Source organism: Ascaphus truei, chromosome 2 (assembly GCF_040206685.1).
Source record: "Ascaphus truei isolate aAscTru1 chromosome 2, aAscTru1.hap1, whole genome shotgun sequence".
In the NCBI taxonomy this organism is placed as follows: domain Eukaryota; kingdom Metazoa; phylum Chordata; class Amphibia; order Anura; family Ascaphidae; genus Ascaphus; species Ascaphus truei.
In genome coordinates, this window is record NC_134484.1 from 392,281,378 (window position 1) to 392,302,414 (window position 21,037).

The 21,037-nt window shown below is 41.8% G+C and overlaps 1 protein-coding gene across 1 annotated transcript in view; it reads left to right on the forward strand.

Annotated features, from left to right (window-relative positions):
* THSD7A (thrombospondin type 1 domain containing 7A) overlaps positions 1-21,037 on the forward strand; it is a 665,741-nt gene that overhangs the window by 514,825 nt on the left and 129,879 nt on the right. Inside the window, exon 11 of the mRNA XM_075587236.1 lies at positions 3,755-3,870. Within this exon, the coding sequence (XP_075443351.1) occupies positions 3,755-3,870 (116 nt within the window). The remainder of the gene's footprint in view (positions 1-3,754; positions 3,871-21,037) is intronic.

A 21,037-nucleotide genomic window follows, 5' to 3' on the forward strand; every position in this document is an offset into this window, starting at 1 on the left:
GCCTAACCATCCACCCCTTCCTGGGTATTTCTAACCACCCACCCCTTTCACCCATCCCCTTAACCCTTAATAAACTGGGCACTCTGGCTTAACCCCTTCATTGCCTTAGTGGCTAGCCACTAAGGTAATGAAGCTGCTTTTATTTTATCTTGATAACACAGTATTGAAGCAGGGGGTCTCTGAAGCTGAATCGCATTAATTTCAGCCACGGGGACCCCCTGATTCCCAAGTTACAGGCCCCTGTATGTGGTGCCAGTATCACCCTGCATTGTTTAAAAGTCATGTGGGCCATGACGCGGGAGAATTTAAACATGCTGGGGATACCAGCACCCCATAACGGGGCCTGTAACTCGGGAAGCAGGGGGTCCCTGGACCTAAAATTAATGTGATTCAGCTCCGGAGACCCCTGCTTCAATAAGATGTTATTAAAATAAAATAAAAGCCTTGCGATCGCCTGTTAGAGGCGCGCAGGAAGGGTGACTGATCCAGTCTCACTCTTGGTGCGTGTCTCTTACAGACAGATGCACATCCGGTAGGATTCACACAGCACGAGTCCCATTCAGAAGGAGAGACCCCCGCTGTGTTAATCCTGATGGGCCATTAAGTCTCCATACTTGCACACCTTTTGCACAGAAGAAAAAATAAAACAGAGCCACAGCGGATTTCGTTAGGAGAGTGCGACCGACCATAGGGCTGCATCAGTAGCTCACAGTTGGCATCAGTAATGTATCACTAAATTCTCTAGTATCAGGTCTATGATAAAGACCATCTTCAGTTTTTTAACAATTTTAATAGCCACCAAGATTTGTATCTTGCTTGTTAGAGTACAGAATCTTGATTATATTATGTACTGTTACTTTAAAATGAAGGTTTAAGAAGCCAAAGTAGATAGGATCAAAAAACAAGCATAATACTGTACATCAGTAATACTGTATGTTTGCTTCTGAAAGATTCTTTATTTCCATTTTTTTGTTTAAATTATTTACAATATTATTACATGAATGGTTTGTAACACTGGTTAAAAAGTATTTCTTCTAATCCATTGGTTTTCAACCTTTTTTTTCTTGGGGCACCCATAATCACAGTGCTCAGTTGCTGGGGCACCCCCACAACTGGACAGTCAGTCAAAGGAGACACACAAGAGGACAGAAAAATATACACACACATACACACAATAGGACAGAAAAATATACACACACATACACACAATAGGACAGAAAAATATACACACACACAACCAGATAGAAACATACACACACACACACACACACACACACACACACACACAACAGTATATAATAATAATAATAATATACACACGCAAAAAAACAACTGGACAGAAAAATATACACACACACACAGCAGGACAGTTCAAATGAACACAGACACACAACAGGATGGAACAAATACACACACACAACAGGACAGAACAAATACACACACAAATTCTCAGTACTAATGATATCATTAATCCATAACTATTTGTACAATACTGTAGTCAAAATGTAGTTTTCTGTTATTGCAATATAATTTATTGATATAAATACTGTAATTACAATGCACTACTAAACATGAATTTCTCAGTTTTCCTCAAAAATAACAATTACCTTCCTGTAATTTAACCCTCTCTGTGGCTTTAGGCATGCAAATTAGTCACTGTGCTGCAGTCTAGTCACTTTGACACTGAAATTGTTTAGTGTAATAACAATAAACCTATCTCTTTAATAAGTTCAAACTTTGCCAAAAACATTGATCCCCACGTGAACTGAACTCGTTTTTTAGGTAATGTAATACCTTTGTGTTATTTTTAAAACAAATCTGTACTACTGAGCAACACATTATTAATGAAACACTATCTGCACCTAATGTGATGATACACTGTACAGTACATTGACAATCATTAGAAAATCCCTTTGATTCACAGTCTAAAGTAGTTTGTCCTGTATTATTAATTTGGTCACCAGGGTACGAGCAAATATGTATAATTCTATACATTTTCTTTACCTACAGTAGCAGCTTTGAAGTAAGTTGAAAACGGCATGAAACAAGCAGGTGTATATCAGTCTTTCAAAAAATCTTATTAGTCCCACTCACTGGAATGTACAGTAGAGGCAACGTTTATTCTAACATTAGCTGTAAACTAGCCGGGTTACATTCTGGGTATGTGCTGGGTATGTGCTGGGTATGTTCTGGGCTAGTTTGAGGCATGTTTAAGGCATTTCTGCATTGACTAACGACCCATAGGATTAACACAGCAGGGATCCCTGGCAGTCCAATTCAGTTTGAATGGGACTGCCAGGGACCCCCCGCTGTTAATCTGATAGGCCATTAATCAATGCAGAAATGCTGGGGCTAGTTTTAGGAAAGTTTAAGGCATGTATTCAGAATGTACCTGGGTGTACCTGGGTCTTTTGGGGACTTGCCACTGGTTTTTGTTAGAATAATCGCTGCCTCTACTGTAGGCACTTACAGGAAAGTGTAAGCACGATTCACTTAAAGATACTGTACCTTGTTTTAAAGTATCTTTGATACCAAAAATTGTTGTTATCAACCTTCTGGGGTTTATACTTCACCTTATATTAATTTAATTTGAACTTGATTGAGGTTAGACTTTTCAAAAAATAAATATTCTTTAATTAAAAGATGCTAAAAAACACAGAGAATGGAAAAATGACTTATTATAAAACGTGCGTATACAGAAACCTCAATTGTACTTATTACATAGGGCATACTGTAGAAGATAAATGTATGCTTATTTTATAATAATAATAATAACTTTATTTCATATACTGTAGCACTTTTCTCCCAATAGGACACAAAGCATTTCGCAATTACAGTATAGTGCACAGTATGCAGCAGATAGGAATTTTTACAGACACAGTTCCTGCCCCGTAGAGCTTACAATCTATGTTTTGTTGCCTGAGGCACAGGGAGATCACGAGACTTGCCCAAGATCACAAGTACATCTGGATTTGAACCAGGTTCCCTGGAACAATGTGGGTGTTTTTTTAGTTAAACTAAATGAAAAAAATTAAATGCTTCAAACGTTGTACATTCATTGCAGTTTGAAACAAAATATACCATACAAACAACTATATCAAAAGCTCATTCACTTTTTGCACATGAAAATTATTAAACATATTACACAATACTGTATAGGCTTCTTTAAAGAGATTGAATCACCTACTGTATGAAGTGAAAGTTTTACCTCCATGTGCCCTGTGAAAAATGTATGTTCTTCTTTATAATGGGAACACTATAATTCACTTCTAGCCCCTAATAGCCCCCTAACCTTAATTATGTAGCTAATGATAGCATTATTATTATTATTATAATTTTTCAAGGACAATTTTAGAAAGAGATTATATAAAGGGTGCATAAACTCTCCAAGCATGTGCTTAACAAGGAAACATTAATACTTTATAAAAAAGCATATGCAAATTTACTTTTCAAAGTTGTCAATCACTTACCTGTCGTTTTAAACATTTCACATATCCAGCTGTTAGATAAGGATGTAAAATTGCACATTGAACACTAATTTGTTGGACTTAAAGAGCCCTTGAATCATACCATTGAGAATGCATTTGCTACCATCGCATAATATATGTTAATTTATTTTTATATAAATTCCATTGATGGCAATTTTTGCATGTTCTCACCTTTGTCTACTGTACTGTATATGTATAATTAAACATAAGAAATGATGGTGTGGGTAGTTATATATTCTATCATAATTTAGTATTGCTTCTCTTAGATGTCCTGAAAGCTTTCGACCAGAAACGATGAGACCATGTTTGCTTCCATGCCGAAAAGACTGCATTGTTACCCCATACAGTGACTGGACTCCTTGCCCTACATCATGTCAGGAAGGTAAAAAGACTTGTTAATTTATATATTATTTCACTGACATACAAATATGGGACTCCATAAACAGGGTTTTCTCCCTCTGGGAAGGCATCTTTTAGAGCAAGGGTGCGCAACGTTTCCCCCCTGTGCTCCCCTCCCTGCTCGCGCCCCCATCTCCCCCCTGCTCGGCTGCAGCGTCAAATGATGCCACTGAGTCATGTGACATCTTGTTGCAATGGCAATGCATCATCACGGGACACCATGGCATAATTTGACGCTGGGTTACCATGGCGACACGTTGCCGAAGACAAGGTAGGAGAAAGTTACAGAGGCCTCAGCCGATTCCCTGGCATTTAATTTAAATGCCTTGGGGGAGAGCATGATATCTCTGTAACCATTGCGCTCCCCCTGGAAAATCTCCCTCTAGTTTGCGCACTCTTGTTTAAGAGTACTTGCTGCATTGTGTCAAGTTTGGTGTAGCATTGTTTGTCAGAAATTACACTGGAGCCATTTTGTGAAGCAATAGGAAACATAAGGTGAGGAACTTCAGTTTTACCTAAGCACATACATTCACCTAAGCACATAAATACATATATCTTAACTTGTTGTCTTTTTGTGATTTTGCTTTCCTTAGTGGCTCTTAATCTGTGTATATATAGTCTGACCCAGACTTCATACAGTATATACGTTGTACGTTGAAACATTGATATACCATTATAATATATATATATATATATATATATATATATATATATATATATATATATATATATATATATATCCTTGTGATCTCAAGGGGCTCAAAGGAATTTTCCACAACATAGAAGCACTTTAAATCTGAAAATGTTTCATCATTCATTGATATGTGTGTGTGTGCATGTGTAAGTATATTGAATTACTCCCACATACCAATTATGCTGTATTTTAGGCACTAGATTAGAAGTAAAATGATACAGTGATGTTAGAGCTGTACTGTGTCAGTCACAGCGTTTATATTTAGATAGCCAACACCTTGTTTATTTTATCAATACTGACTTGTAGTGACCAGAGAAGAAGTTACATAGTTACATAGTAGTGTTACATAGTTACAAGTAAAATTATACAGTGATGTTAGAGCTGTGCTGTGTTAGTCACAGCATTTATATTTAGATAATTAGATCTCGGTCTCATCATAGTGGTATAGTGGGTATTACATCTCATTCATTTGCTGGTGGGTTACTAGTAAAACAGCACCATAGACCCAGTTCTGGACAAGTTTATGATATCAGACATTATTAAGTTTGGTGTTATGTGTAAAAAAAAAAATTTGATATCAGACACACCAAAGTGTCTGATGTTCTTCACTTATCTCCTCACAAATGTTTTAAGGAAAATTAAATAAAACTTAAAAATTTATTTGTTCACATGTGCTCTAAAGTATTAATAGCAGACATAATAAATGTAAACCTTGGTGTGCATAAATAAACCTTGGTGTGCATCATTAGAGTGCTTCTTTTTTAGAGACTGGCTGCTAACACCAGCCTTCCCTCTAAACCTTGAAAATACCTTTGTTAAAATAACAGAGATATTCCTAATCTGTCAATGTGCTATACAATTATTAAACATAACAGACTTACTAACGTGAGCAGTTTTGAATATATTTTTCACATACATACCACCAGAGAAATACATTTTTAACAGGCCATTTGAAAATTTTAAATTGTTACGTTTTTTTCAAAATATTGTGCATATACTAGTTTCCTAAATCACATTTGCACTGACTTTTTTCCCTGTCTGAAGTAGTGACCTACAAAGTGTCAGCAATAAAAGCTGGCTGTGTGGTTGAGACCCGCATCAAAAGTGGGTCACTGTGAACCTGAGCATGCTTCACATGAAAGAAACTTAATTCCAAAGACATGTTTTATTTGCTGGATTGAGACTTCAGATGTTTATGGTTTGTGTAGTTTATTTAACACTTTATAAAGCCAAAAGCTCACTGCACATAGAAGAGAATCTAAGTTACAGACCCACAGAATATCTTAGAATAAATTGTTATATGTACTGTATCTATGGTTGTAGCAGTTAAGATAAAATAAATGAGATAATATATACGCATCATTGTTACTGTACATCTTATGTAATGGAGTTTTACCACTGGAATAACTGAGACATTTGTATTAATTGTTATAGAAAAAACATGCAATAGGCAATCAATAATCTCCTATAATTACTCCAGAAGAATAGATCTAGACAGGGGGATGTAGGAGAAAAGGCAGACTGTGTTAATAGACTGGATAACATTTAAGGCCCTTTTGAGGCACTTTTCAAGCACCACCATACTGGTGAAGATTTGCTTCATTAGATGCAAATAAATGTCCCTCCCTTCAGTGATACTGTATATCAAATACAGTAGTCTACGGTCCGGTTGTTTTCCAAATGTATTTAGAGACAAATAGAACACATCTTTTACAGCATAATTTCAGTCAGTTACAGTACATCAGGTTTTCAGGCATACATATAGAATTTGGTCATACAGTGGAGAATCCTCAGCTTGGTTGATGTTAAATGATTCTGAATTCCATACATCAAAGCACAATCTTTATATACTTTCCTTAACCAGTCTTAACCTAGCAATCACTTGTTTTTCTCAATGTCAGCCAAATCTCCTTAGTTAATCATCAATGTTAGAACAATGTTTCTTCATTTAGCAATATTTACTTTTATTTTCAAAACTCCTTTGTTCCGTCACTAAATAACTATAGGATTAACTGTATTCCTAAACTTTAAGACCGATCTCTATTGTATTGTTTTAGTAAATAACTGTTTCCAATACCCTTTCATTCCAAACGCATGAGCCTATACTATCCAATATAGCAGACATTAAACATTTCAAGTGTAATACAAATTGGAAATAAAATAAACCAAGATGGATTCTTGAGTCACATAAAACATTTCTACACCATCATGTAACTAGTTAAAATAAGGAATATAGTATTACTGTAGTGCCAACGGTTATTCTAACACAAACCAGTGGCAATCGCCAAAAAGACCCAGGTACAAGCTGGGTCTAGTTTAAGGCAAGTTTAAGGCATTTCTGCATTGACTAATGACCCATCGGATTAACACAGCAGGGGTCCCTGGCAGTCCCATTCAGATTGAATGTGACTGCCAGGGACACCCTGCTGTTAATCTGATGGGCCATTAGTCAATGCAGAAATGCCTTAAACTTGCCTTAAACTAGACCCAGCATGTACCCAGCATGTACCTGGGTCTTTTTGGCGATTGCCACTGGTTTGTGTTAGAATAACCGTTGGCACTACAGTAATACTATATTCCTTATTTTAACTATTTACATGATGAATACATATGTATATAGACAATATAGCGTCATTTTTATTCAGCCTTGAAATCATCCTATCTTCCAATGGTAATAATTAGCTTTGCTCCACATATTATCCCTACTGTATATCTGTACAATCTGTATATGAAAATACTGGACAAAGATTCATCTCACAGAGCTACAGTACCTTTCTCACTGGCAGAAATAAATAAAACACACTCTGAATCCAGTCAGTGCAGCAGAGTTTGAGAAACTGTTCAACAGTATATGATCATCTTGTGATTTCTAGGAATATTTGTTCGTTTTTATTGTTATAACTGCAAAGTGTAACCAGATATTTAAAAAGTTATGGTGGGGACAAAAACCTTTTTAAAATCAGAGACAGAACATAAAACACAGACAGAGCTCAGTTTTTAGCACATCCAGTGAAACTCATACACGGTACAGTGCCTAAATATATATGTATAAATATCGAGTAAAATGGTCTTTTAGTTTAACATTTTTGGCCCAAATTGTTGTAAGCCCCTGAGCCAACTGCACGGCAAACCACAATTCAGGGGTCCCTAATGCTAATATAAATTCTTAATAACCTGTGTAGTAACAGGAAGAATGATTTATAGTAAATCTGTCAATATTAGTTGCAAAGTTCTAAGTCTGATTGAAGCTTTTAATAACCTGTACATTACCAGGAAAAGTAGTCTGTATTAGAGTTGTCACAACCATACTGCAAGCCAGCAAGTTCCCCTGAGTGGAAGATGCTATGGAGTGAGCCCTTAACCATTTAAATGTGGGAGGGGGTGAGCTACAATTAGGTAGGAGGTTGCCACCCTCCAAACAGCCAAAACAAGCTGAACAACAATTGTAAAATATACTGGACACCCAACAAGCTCCTATTGAACCCCCAAAATAACCACAACATATATATATAAGCATATGAGTGTCACAGAGGAGTGCTATTGAGCATGGCAATATATATTTAAAATCAGAGACAGAACATAAAACACAGACAGAGCTCAGTTTTTAGCACATCCAGTGAAACTCATACACGGTACAGTGCCTAAATATATATGTATAAATATCGAGTAAAATGGTCTTTTAGTTTAACATTTTTGGCCAAAATTGTTATAAGCCCCTGAGCCAACTGCACGGCAGACCACAATTCAGGGGTCCCTAACGCTAATATAAATTCTTAATAACCTGTGTAGTAACAGGAAGAATGATTTATAGTAAATCTGTCAATATTAGTTGCAAAGTTCTAAGTCTGATTGAAGCTTTTAATAACCTGTACATTACCAGGAAAAGCACTCTGTATTAGAGTTGTCACAACCATACTGCAAGGCAGCAAGTTCCCCTGAGTGGAAGATGCTATGGAGTGAGCCCTTAACCATTTAAATGTGGGAGGGGGTGAGCTACAATTAGGTAGGAGGTTGCCACCCTCCAAACAGCCAAAACTAGCTGAACAACAATTGTAAAATATACTGGACACCCAACAAACTCCTATTGAACCCCCAAAATAACCACAACATATATATATAAGCATATGAGTGTCACAGAAGAGTGCTACTGAGCATGGCAATATATATTTAAAATCAGAGATAGAACATAAAACACAGACAGAGACAAAAGCCTACTATGTTAATGAGTAGCACTGTGCAAATGTCTTAGAAAGGGCTTGGCAACATTTTCACTAATTTATAAAATGTGTGCAAAAGTTCACAATGCTCAAAAATGTACAATTTTTTTTGTCAATTTCATTAAAAATTCCACAATATTTTGCCATTTTTTTTTAAATGTCAAAAAATGGTATTATATAAAAGGCCAGGTGACCTTGCTAATCGACTTTTAATACTTCATACATTTTTTAGGCAAAGTTTGACTATTTCTGTGAAAAGAAGGGCAAACTTTGCCTGATTTGAAAACTTTGGCTAAATTTGTGAAAATATCTATTCTGAGTGTTCGATCCATTTTCTAGCATGATTAGGTTTATGGAAAACAAATATTTTGTCTAGTGAATAAAACTTTTAAGGGCAGTGTAACAGGGGAGTTATCCCTGTTCAGGTAATGTGCCCCTAATCCAGCAGTGTGGTGGTTAACTGCTGGTAGTCAATTAACAAACACCACCTCCCTGATTAGATTGCTTATAGAAGCCTGTCTTTTGAGACAGGACGTGAGACTCCTTAGCTCACACCTGAGCTGAACTTGGAGACAGAGCAGAGATTCCTTAGTCCACAACTGGGCTGAACCAAGGAAGGCCAGATGTCTTGAGCAACAAGCTGACCACAAGACAAAGGGGACAAGATTCTAACCTGGAGCCTGACATTTCCTGTGCACACAAGGGTGCGGTTCCAAGAGAGCAGAGTAGCTTCCCCTACAGAAGCCCAGCTAACAGATAAGACTTTCATTTATAAGACTTTTTATATCTGTTCATTTCATGCTATATGTTTGGGGCTGGAGACATGCTTATCTAAAGGGAGTGGTGGATTGCATAGTATTTCACTAGAAATATTCCCAAGTGAATAGAAGCTTTGTTTACCCCTTGTTTGGATGGTTTCCTGATGTTAAGGAAACAGGTGCAATAAAAGCCTTATTTAAATTCACCATAACCAGTCTCCCTTGCATACCTCTGTGAGTGTCCGCCTACATATGGTGTCCGAAGTGGGACGAGAGGTGGTTCTTGAAGTTAAGGAACCCGGAGTTTGGCCGGGAATTTTTTTTTATGCTTTTTGCCTACAAACAGTCTGAGCAACATAAACAAAAAAAACCTCATGCAGCAGAGACCAGAGTTAAGTGATACACACCCATGCAGGAAATTTACACAGCTCTGAAATTTACAAAACCACAGATGGACTCTTTTCCCCAATCCCAAGAGGAGAGAGAGAGACTGCTGAAGCAGGTAAACCTTATTTGCCTATCACAATAAAGTGTAATATGGTCATGAAATAGGGGGTTTGCCTTCCAGCCATAGTCAGGGTTCAAGAAGTGAGTTAGCCCTTAAAAGTGATAGGCGTTTGTTGTTTTCAAATGTGTAGCTGAAGCAGTGAATACAGATGGTGACCCACGAGCGGTACTAATTCTGCAAGTAAAGGCTGCCACACCGCATAGGACTACCTATGTAGTGAATGGAGTATATGCAGAAAAATGTGAAAATTGATGCAAGACTGTGCTGAAGAGGGGAATTTTCAGTAAACAAGTGCTGAGGGTAAAATTGCCTACTATAAAAAAAGGAATTGCTGAACTGTGTAAAAGGTATCCCAAAGTGTGAAGAGTGAATGTCATAATACCCAAAGTTGAGACTGAACTCAAGCAGAAAATCACATTATTTGGCTGAAGCAGAGAGGTTGCACCTAGCAAGTAAATGGTGTAAAGCAAACAGAAGTTTTTACCTAGCAACTACACATCCAGCATACCTAATGAGAGATTAAACCTAGCAAGTAAATGGTGTAAAGCAAATAGACGTTTTTACCTAGCAACTGCACATCCTGAATACCTGATGAGAGAAAATGCGTGCACAGTACTGCTGATATTGTAAAACTTATCCAAGAAAGAAAAAGTTTACAGAGATGCCTGTGAGAGCTACGACCTCTACAAGCAAAATATGCCAACCTGTAGGACTACCACAATTGGGGTTCTAGCAAATACAGTGGCAACAGCTGCAATAGCGCCTCCTGAGGTCAGGAAGAAAACTACACCTGAGAGCCCCAAAATGGAGGACAAGATGCAGCGTTCCTGTAATGAACCCTATCCCACGGAAGAGTGGCCCTTCCAGTCCAATAAGGAGGAAGACATCTCTTACGGGGAACCCGAACCGAGTCACATCCACAAAACACCCCAAGAATGGTGGGGGTGCCTGAACTCGGTACGAACAGAAAAGACTGCTCTCTATGATGACGAATATGGTCGACAAGAGAGAGAGCGGGAGCAGCAGATCACCCAATATTTCTGTCAGCTAAAGCAACTGCAAGAAAAGCCTGGCGTATATAATGAAGCTGATAAAGTATCAAATAAAGAAGGAGACCCCAGTATTCCTGATGGGACGGAGTCATCCAAATCAAAAAAGCGGAAAAAGTAAAAGAAAAGCGGTTCTTCACTTACCGTGGAGGGAACAGACACGTCCGCAGATCCTGTGGAGGAAAAGGGGACCGAGTTGCCCTGCAGCCTAGAGAAAATGGAGAATTCGTCCTGCGGTTAACCGAATATCCAGAGGGCCCAAGGCAGAAGTCGTGTACCCCAAAGAAGTGTCTGTCCGGTGCAAACAGTGAGGAACCCTCAACCAACCATCCCAGGGAAGTGGAGCCGGAACCAGTGAGTGACGATCCCTTGACCAGCCCTGAAGATGCCCTGAAAAATGCCAGGCATGACTGTGATATGCACCGTGAACAATTGAAACAAAAGAAAGATGGTTACACAGAGCTACAGAAAAATAACGTGAGGCTACAGAAAGATGTGCTTACAATTTACTCTTTAGCCAGGACAGAATTGGACGATCTCAAGACTGAGCTAGATACTGCAAAGGATACTATCTCCGCCATGGATGAAAAGCAGAGCCAATCTGTTAAAATGGTGGCTACGCTAAAGCGGAAGTATGAGGAGGCACTGAAGCAGATGACAGTCTTCCAGCAAGAGGTTCACACTCTTCGCATAGAGCTGAATGCCTCACAACAGGAGGTCAACAGTGTCCGGACAGAGGTGGACGTATCTCAGAAAGAGGTTCAGACACTCCGCAGAGCACTGGATGCCTCACATCATGAGACCAACAGCTGCCGCACAGACCTGGAAGTTTCCAGAAAGAAACTACACAGTCTCACTGAGGAGCTGGACATATCTAAAGAAACGATTGTCAATCTTAAGACAGATCTCAAAATCTCTCAGAAGGAGCTTCAGACCCTCAACCTAGATAAGGAAGTCTCACGCCAGGAGACTGTCATTCTCAAAGCAGATGTGCGTAAATGGAAGGACGACTGCAAGGAGGCCCTGAATAGTACAGAGACTGAAAAAGGAGAACATTTAAGATTACAAAGAAAAAACTTAAAACTCAAAGAAGAAATTTTTAATTTGACAAACGAAGTCAAGGAAAAAAATGAAAAGCTGCACGAGCTTAAAGAAATAAATAGACTTTTGGAAGGTGAGAAGTTTGAAGCAGAGCACCAAGTGCAGAACCAACTGCAAGGTCTGCGTGCGCACCTCGAGAAGGCCGAGAAGAAGCAGCGAACACTGCAGGAAGACAATCTGCAGGCTGTTAAAGAAATTCAAGTGCTGCAGGAACGTCTGATTATCCAGTATGTCCCAGAAAAGCAGCATGAGAAACTGAGGGCTACCCTGAGCTTCACCAAAGCAACGCTAAAGGCCAAGCTTAGAACCCAGGTGACGCGGCACAAAAGGGAGCACAAGAAGGTCCAGAAATTGAAACAAGTAACTGTGGCCCAAGCAAAGAAGTTCATAGTGCTTCACAATGCAATAAAAATGTGGAAGCAAGCTCAGAGAAAGCAAAGAATGCAAATAAATTCCCTGAGAAGAGACTTGCAAGAAGCACTCAAAAAACAGGGATCTCTCACGGATGAGATGAAAGTTCTACAAGGACAAGTATTGACCCTGACTAAGCGTCAGTATCCCACAGCCACAAAAACCCATGAAGACAAGGGTACAGTGAGAGCTGGGAATACCGCTCGTCTGAAAGACAAGGGGGCCTATGCAGAGAGCAGCGAATTTTAAAATTGGCGAATTTATTAAAAAGTAGCTTTTTTGGAGAGTTTTAATCTCCATATGCAGAAAAGTGCGAATTCTGCTATGTTTAACATGGATGCGTGTGGCGAGTTTAAATTGGCGAGATGCGCGCTTCAGAAATGTGTTAAAACAAATTCGCGCCTTTTTTTTTCCCTTTGCAATGGCCGCGAGCGGCAGTTTTTTTTGGCGAGGCAAAACGGAGACAATCGCGCCATTTTATTGGCGCGAACAGCCGCTAGATGCCGTTCGCGCCTCTCTGCATACGGATATTTTTTAAACTGGTGAGATTGCGGTTCTCGCCAGCCGCGAGGCGAGTTTTACAAATAGAAAAGAAAAATTGGCGCATTTTTCGGAAATCTCCATTTTCTGCTGTTTTCTGCGCGATTATCTCCAAAAAATGGCGAATTTCGAAAATTCGCTGCTCTCTGCATAGGCCCCAAGGTTGCAAAATGTGAACCACCTAAACAAGCACTAGCAAAACCTTCAGCCACCCAACAGGCAATAAAAGAAGGTACACGTGCTGAATCAAAACCAGAAGAATCCTTAGCTGATGAAGCTGAAAAGATGGGACATTCTCTGGAAGTGGGTGTGGAATTACAACTTAATTCCAAAAGGCTGAACTAGCAACCCCATTGAGTGGGAAAAGGGCAGAGAGACAGCTTCAAGAGCAGAAAACTCAAAGGGCTGTTTTTATACGGTCTGCAACTACTGCGATACAGTCTGCCTACAATAAGACGAGCACCCGATGCGAGGGAAATCTCATGACCGCGCACATAGCAAAAAGACTATACTTAGAAAAAGTCCTCCTTGAGCGACTGAGGAGTGCTGATCTCAAGCACCTTCGGGAGGAGACGCGAATAAACTGGAGAAAGGGCTCCAATCCCAGCGGGACTGAGGTTTCTCTTTCTCCATCCACTTGCATTCAAGTCACAGAGATATCTAGAATGAGAGTGGAAGGATGGGCTTTGGCCGTGGCAAGCCTGAGCTTCCCACAAACAGGGGAGGTATGTAACAGGGGAGTTATCCCTGTTCAGGTAATGTGCCTCTAGTCCAGCAGCGTGGTGGTTAACTGTTGGTAGTCAATTAAAAAACACCACCTGCCTGATTAGATTGCTTAGAAAAGCCTGTCTTTTGAGACAGGAAGTGAGACTCCTTAGCTCACACCTGAGCTGAACTTGGAGAAAGAGCAGAGATTCCTTATTCCACAACTGGGCTGAACCAAGGAAGGCCAGATGTCTTGAGCGACAAGCTGACCACAAGACAAAGGGGACAAGATTCTAACCTGGAGCCTGACATTTCCTGTGCACACAAGGGTGCGGTTCCAAGAGAGCAGAGAAGCTTCCCCTACAGAAGCCCAGCTAACAGATAAGACTTTCATTTATAAGACTTTTTATATCTGTTCATTTCATGCTATATGTTTGGGGCTGGGAGACATGCTTATCTAAAGGGAGTGGTGGATTGCATAGTATTTCACTAGAAATACTCCCAGGTGAATAGAAGCTTTGTTTACCCCTTGTTTGGATGGTTTCCTGATGTTAAGGAAACAGGCGCAATAAAAGCCTTATTTAATTTCACCATAACCAGTCTCCCTTGCATACCTCTGTGAGCGTCCGCCTACAGGCAGATCCACGGTGCTCCATTATTGACTTAACAAAATGTTAACGTCTCGTTAAGTGCTAACGGGTATCTTCAAACCTCACTAACGCTGCATAAAGTTCTGTTTCAGCAGTAATGAGCCTGTGCGTTACTATAACGGATGTTAGTGCTATCAATATGCAAAAGAGTTGTTCCCTCTAATAACGCATATCCCCAGAGCTCTATTATGGATAAGGCATGGATTTTAACGTTACGTTAAATAAATAGGTTGAAATAGTTTTTTTACATGGTCTGGGTAAGTACAGGACTACCGTTAGGTAAGTTTTAACTGTCATATTGTTATTTGCAGGGTTATTTTCCTCTCTTGTCTTCTTTTTTTACTTTGATTAAACACTTGGGTCTTGATGGGAGCAACGCTGCCTTAGGGTAAGACAGGCTTAACGCAAGGCAGTGCTAACTTAACATGGTGTTGAATATATTTAGCTTTGTGGATAACCATTAAACTCTATTTAGGTATGTCACGTTATTTGCCCTGATTTATTAGAGCTCTATGGATCTGCCTCTTAATGTTGAATACAGAGGTAGCAAAGTTTAATGTTTTCGGTGACGCAGATGAACATGCGGGAATCCGTGGCGCCACCAAATACAGTACATTTTTGTGACCCGGGAGGATTAACTCTATGGAAGTCAATGCTTCTGAATGGGACCCCTGCATCATTAATCTTTCCAAACCAGACAGTCTGGCTGAGTCTGGAGGAGCTCCATAGTGGGACATGAGACACAGCACATAGAAGTCATTTCAGTGAGTGACATGTCCCAGAGCAGCTCAGAAGGTAAAAAACACTTTGTGTGTCTATCCAGCCCTTTGAGGATGTAGGACCAGAGACTGGGGGATCCCATTCAGAAGCATCAACCTCAGCAGAGTTAATTCTCCCAGGCTAATTACTGTTTTCGGGGGCCCCAATCGGTGCAGCCGCTAGACCACACCACTGCCTTGCGACATTGCAGCAATGAAAACAGTCTTACTACATCTGTAGAAGAGAAAATTAGGCGCACAGTTTGTCTGAACATGTATTAGGTAGAAATATTTAATTCCCAAAATCAATGTTGGGTGAATTAATTCCACATTTAGCAAACACAACCTAATATCGGATAGTATTTCTGTTAGCTCATTTGTCCTCCTAAATGTAGTTAGAATACTAATAAGATGGTGAAATCAGAAGACTTTGTACTACCCTATTTTGTTTCCATTGGTCTTTTGAAAAACAGAAAACGCTACTGGCAATATTAACTTAACGTGTTTCCAGACCTCATTTAATTTTTAATCTCGTCATCTTGACTGCAAGAAAAAGGAAATCATGTAGCACTAAGGGGTTAGTCATCAAAATCTGTTACAATTTCCTTTAAATCCTGCAATTATATTCTTTGTTTAGAATTTTCTGCTTCCATATCTGAAATGGCTTTAATATTGTGGCATTGTTCTTTTCAGAGGTGCATCTGCATAATATTGACTCTTTTTTTTAGATTAGGATGGTCCAATAGATTTAATGCACAGTGACTACAAATCTGACCATACTGCTAGCAAACTCAAATGTGGCTTGACAATGTGCAATGTCTCTAGCATACTTGCTGGCATACTTTCCTATCAAGTCCATGATATCAGCTGAGATAGGTAGTCAGTCTATCAATGTTACAGTATATTCGAGATTAGCCACTGGCACACCTTGGCAAACATTGCAGGCTGCTCAGCTGATCTTGCATCACAAATTGGAGGCCCCCTGATCTAGACGTTGCCCGCACCGCTCATGATAAATCACTGTCTCCAGAGGTTTTTTTTTTTTACTTTTGCCGTGTCCTTTGAGCAGGTTTACTTCAGCTGATCATGTTGGGTTCACCAATGAAAGGACGACTCCGGATTCTTCCTTAAATTTGCTCATTTATCATCAGTGAATCTTTTGCTTCTTTATAGTAAAACAGTCATACATCTCATACCTATACACACAAAATCCCCACATACCTTTCTTTTTCTTATATGACATCTTGCTGTTCAGTGGGTTAATTAAGGGCTATTCTTGCTGCATCTCAGCTGTTTCCCAAGACTCTATTTCTTGGTCACTCAGAGAAAGCTGGTTATTAGCTTTTCTTAGCCGTTGGATATTAACCCCATCATCACTAGTAATGCACAGACTGCAGGTTTATGGGGCCTTACAGTGCCTGAATGGGCGTTTACCCTAATACTAGTCAATAGGATTTAACTCTCATACAGGTGTTTTAACTTGTTATATAGCTTGATGAATTTGGGGGTAAGTCAGTTACAATCACTATATTTAATTAATTTCATTACCCTCTCTACTAATCCCAGTATGGAAAATAATATTAATCTGTTTGTACTGTATGTTATCAAAAAGTATTGCATTTCTTCTTTAAAAAGATCTAACAGTCTACCAGTTTATCTGAAAGGTGATTGAAAATAACATTACAGTATGTGCCCCAAAAATAATAACTCTGTTAAACTAAAGGGACTCTTGTAACAGCATTTTATCGTAACAGTACATTGGTGTAGTCATACAATATTTTATCTTTATAGTATATGCATCATGAAGTACTGGAACTACACTCTTACATTAACGCAGCACACATTTTTGTGTGAAATCAATGAAAACTACCAAGTATGTTGCTCACCTACTGTGCTCTCCTCACCCTCTACTCCTCATCATGTTCACTCTGAACTGTGAGAATGGTTTGCATTATAATGGCTGAGGGTGCTATTTAGCAAGTCATGTTTCTATTGATCTTTGGTTGCAGAACAGAGGAGAGCTTTTGTGTGCACACAATTACTGCACTTGCCATTTATTCAGAACTGAAGCAAAACACAGTGAAACAGTCCCAGCAACCTTGTTATTTCTTGACAAACAAACATGGGGGGTTGCATTGCTACTAAAAGTTTTCTAAAATAAAGTTGCTATTCAATTTAATATTAAATCATTGATACTTTAAACTATTGTACATTTGTAAATGTATGTGCTCCAACCTTTCCACTGGAACTAAAGGTTTAACAGATGCTTTTCTGTAAGTCAAATACAATACAATGTCAAAGCATGACCAGGGAGGCTGCCAGGTTGTTCCCCTCTCCCCCCACCCTGTACCCATATGTATCATTCGAATAAAGACAGGAAACGGTACCTGGAGCTATAATGGCCGTCGCTATTTATTTATACATAAAACCTAAGAGGGGTTAATGCACTCCCTGCCAAAGTGCTCCTTTGACAGGAGGGGGAAGGGACAGTCAGCCGGCCCTCGAACCGCTAACCTGTGTCCCCTACGCGAGCGGGCTCTCGAGGTCATGGATAACTGACCTTGCTCACTCATACTCCCCCGGCCCAGCTCCCAGTCTGGCAAGAACAAGCACCTACTCCACAAGAGCTGCCGCGACAAAGGCAACTGGTCAACGACCCCTACTGCTCGGAACCTTGTTCCTTTCATTTTCAGCAAAGTATCAGCATTTCATACTGCAACAGAACAAAGAAACATTAACACGACATACAATCAATATGTTCACCTTACAGGGAATACAATGGCACGGCTAAAGATTTCGCTGCCGGTTGTTACATGATTGCCCTATACTACCTAAGGGGATGGATGGGTGGGAGCACAGCCTCTTTGCTGCCCGCCAGCCTGGCCTTACATAGGCCCTCTGTAAACTCCTCCCCTGGGCAGGGAGGAAGGTGTGGGGGTGGGCCAGCGAGGTGAGGGCCAGCCCTGCCCTGGTCATTAGACCCCCCCTGCCTACGGCTAGGGGTAAATGTCATTCCATGCCAGAGTGCTCCTTTGACAGGAGGGGGAGGGGGCGGTCAGCTGGCCCTCGAACCGCTGACCTCGTGTGCCCTACGCGAGCGGGCTCTTGAGGTCATGGATAACTGGCCTTGCCCACTCGTACTCCCCCCGGGCTCAAACGACCCAGGTCCCAGTTTGGCAAGAACAAGCACCTACCACCAAATAGCTGCCACAGACGGGCTGTATTTAAACCCCCTTAAACTAGGCCTGTACCGCCAAGCACGCCAGAAGCCTCTCCAAACCCTCATGCAACCTGTCCTCCTTGAGTAACCCCCCTGAGCTAGAATCGAAATCCGGATGTCTGAATTCCCAGCCAGCCCTGAACTGTGCCACAAACTTGTCTACTTCCCTTTTCACCTTCTTCAAAGCCCTGTCTACCGCGCGTGGCACCCTTGCGCCCTGCCAGGCCTGCAATTAGACAAAGTATGATAACATGCACCGCTGGCTAACGAGCAAACAACTGCGCCAAGTCCTTCTTAATGGACTCTATCAGTACAACCGACCGCACCGCCGCCACATCGTTTCCTCCCGCGTGAATAAGCAGGATCTGTGGCGTCCTCCAAAAGCCGTGGGAGCAGCTTGCACCATCGCAGCCCCTCCCCCCCACCAGAACACCTTTGCCTGATCAACGCGCAAACCGAGGTTCGGTCCGCAAGGCCACCACGCCGCCTGCCTCTCCGCCCAGTGTATCAGGGAGTCGCTGATGATATATACTTCAGCTGCATCTGCAGGGGGGTGGGGGAGGGCCTGACGTAGGACCTGTACCTATCCGATGCCCAATGCCTAATCTTCTGGGTCACATCTCCTGCCAGCCCCGCACGCGCTGCCTCTGTAGCGGCCCCGATCCTGAATGCGTGAGTCCCGAATTGTGCCACTTCCAACCCCAAATGCTCCAAGCATACCCGGAACACCCGCAAGAACTGGTACCTGGATAATGGAACGCCATACGCATGCACGAGCAATGGCCCTTCCCCCACAGGCCACAAACTCAAATATGCCCTAAACGCCAATACTGGGCAAATCTCGTTCCCTGGCATGCCTAGCAGAGGGACCCATGCTGCTCTACCTGTTTGGTCTGTTTTAGATCGACGGATGTGAAGCTGCCGTGAACCTGAACTGAGCTCTGTGTCCCCCACTTGCAACCCTCCACCCCCCCTAATAAGAGGCGCACACTAGCTCCCCCACCCTCAACGCCCCGAAGAAAGCCAAGGTGCATTAAAAATCGTTGCTTCGAAAACTGAAAAATAGACTAGCTCAGTCATCTGGACTAGCCTTTCCAATATAGCTGGGTCACTGGCCTTCTGCTGTTGCTAGGCGGAGCCCCTCATCAATCCCACTACCGCCCTCTTGACTATAAACGCCTTTGTGACATCTGCCCTCTCACTTAGCCTCAGGAAGAATTATATCCCGCACAGCTTCTTGCCTACCGACCTACCAGCTAGCCCCTTGCACCACAACGCTAGAACTAATCGCATAACGGTCTCCACCCCTTCTGCATCTCCCCCAATCTCCCTGGTGAAGTCTGAGTACTCACGCCAAGCCACAGTATACACCTCCCACGTACCCGGAGCAACGGAAGCCCGTACTAAATTCGTCACCGCGAGGTCCTCAGCACCCATAGATCTACTGGGCAAGGTAAACCAACCTGGTCCACATCTGGGGGCCACTTTTGAAACTCTCTGCAACCGGGATAAAGAATCAGCAATGTTATTTAAGACCCCTGGCACATGGCACGCTCTGAAAGATATGTTCAAACGCAACAGAGTCACAACTGGCGGGGAATGTGAACCAAACGTAATCGCAGTCTCAACCACCACCATGATATCTGTCCAAATGATCACGTCCATTTTCGCGAACAAATTCCCCCAAAGCCGCTCTGCGACCAGCAATGGGAAAAACTCAAGGAACGTTAAGTTCTTGATGAGCTGGGACTCGCGACATTGTCCAGGCCAGCGCTCCACTCACCATTCTCCATTGAAGTAGGTCTTAAAACCCACTGATCCCACCGCGTCTGTGAACAGCTGTCGTTCGGCGTTCCGCGATAGACGCCTGCACAATAAGGTTCGACCATTTTACTCCCCCAGGAAGTCCAACCAGACCTCGAACATAAGTTGGGGGCCTTCTCCCCAATTACCTAGGCCATGATTCTGAATGTGCAAATGTGCACAGAAACAGACATCTCTCAACGTCATCTTTCCTAGCGTCCCCTTTTAAGGATGATCGCACCAGCACTTCCCTGTCATCTGGTAGCAGGGATAGGAGCTCTATGAATTCTCCTGCCCAAATTTTCTCTCTCTCCTCATTAGTCAAATGTACGCCTAACCCGTTGGTAATACATAAGTTTGCATCTGGAAAGGCCTCAGCTGAGATCGGCCCCACTCCGGCTGATGACGGTGCAGCCGCAGTGCCGATGACCCCGGCAGTGGTTGAAGCTTGGTTGAGAGTCAACGGGGTCGGGCTGGTTGCTGCCGGGGCGGGGATGGGATCTTCCGTGGGGGGGAGGGAATTACTGCTGCCGTGGCTATGGTTTGCTCCTGTACTGCTGCCCCGACCCAACAAGGGACACTTTACACGACCGGCCCCGCTCCAATTTGGGAGGAGATCCCTGTGGCTATGCTGTGCGCCCCCCATGCTCCCGACACTCCTAATGCTGCACAAGTGGCCCCCAATCCCGCTGTTGTTGCCGGGGGGTCATGAAAGAGACCGCCGCCTGAGGCTCTA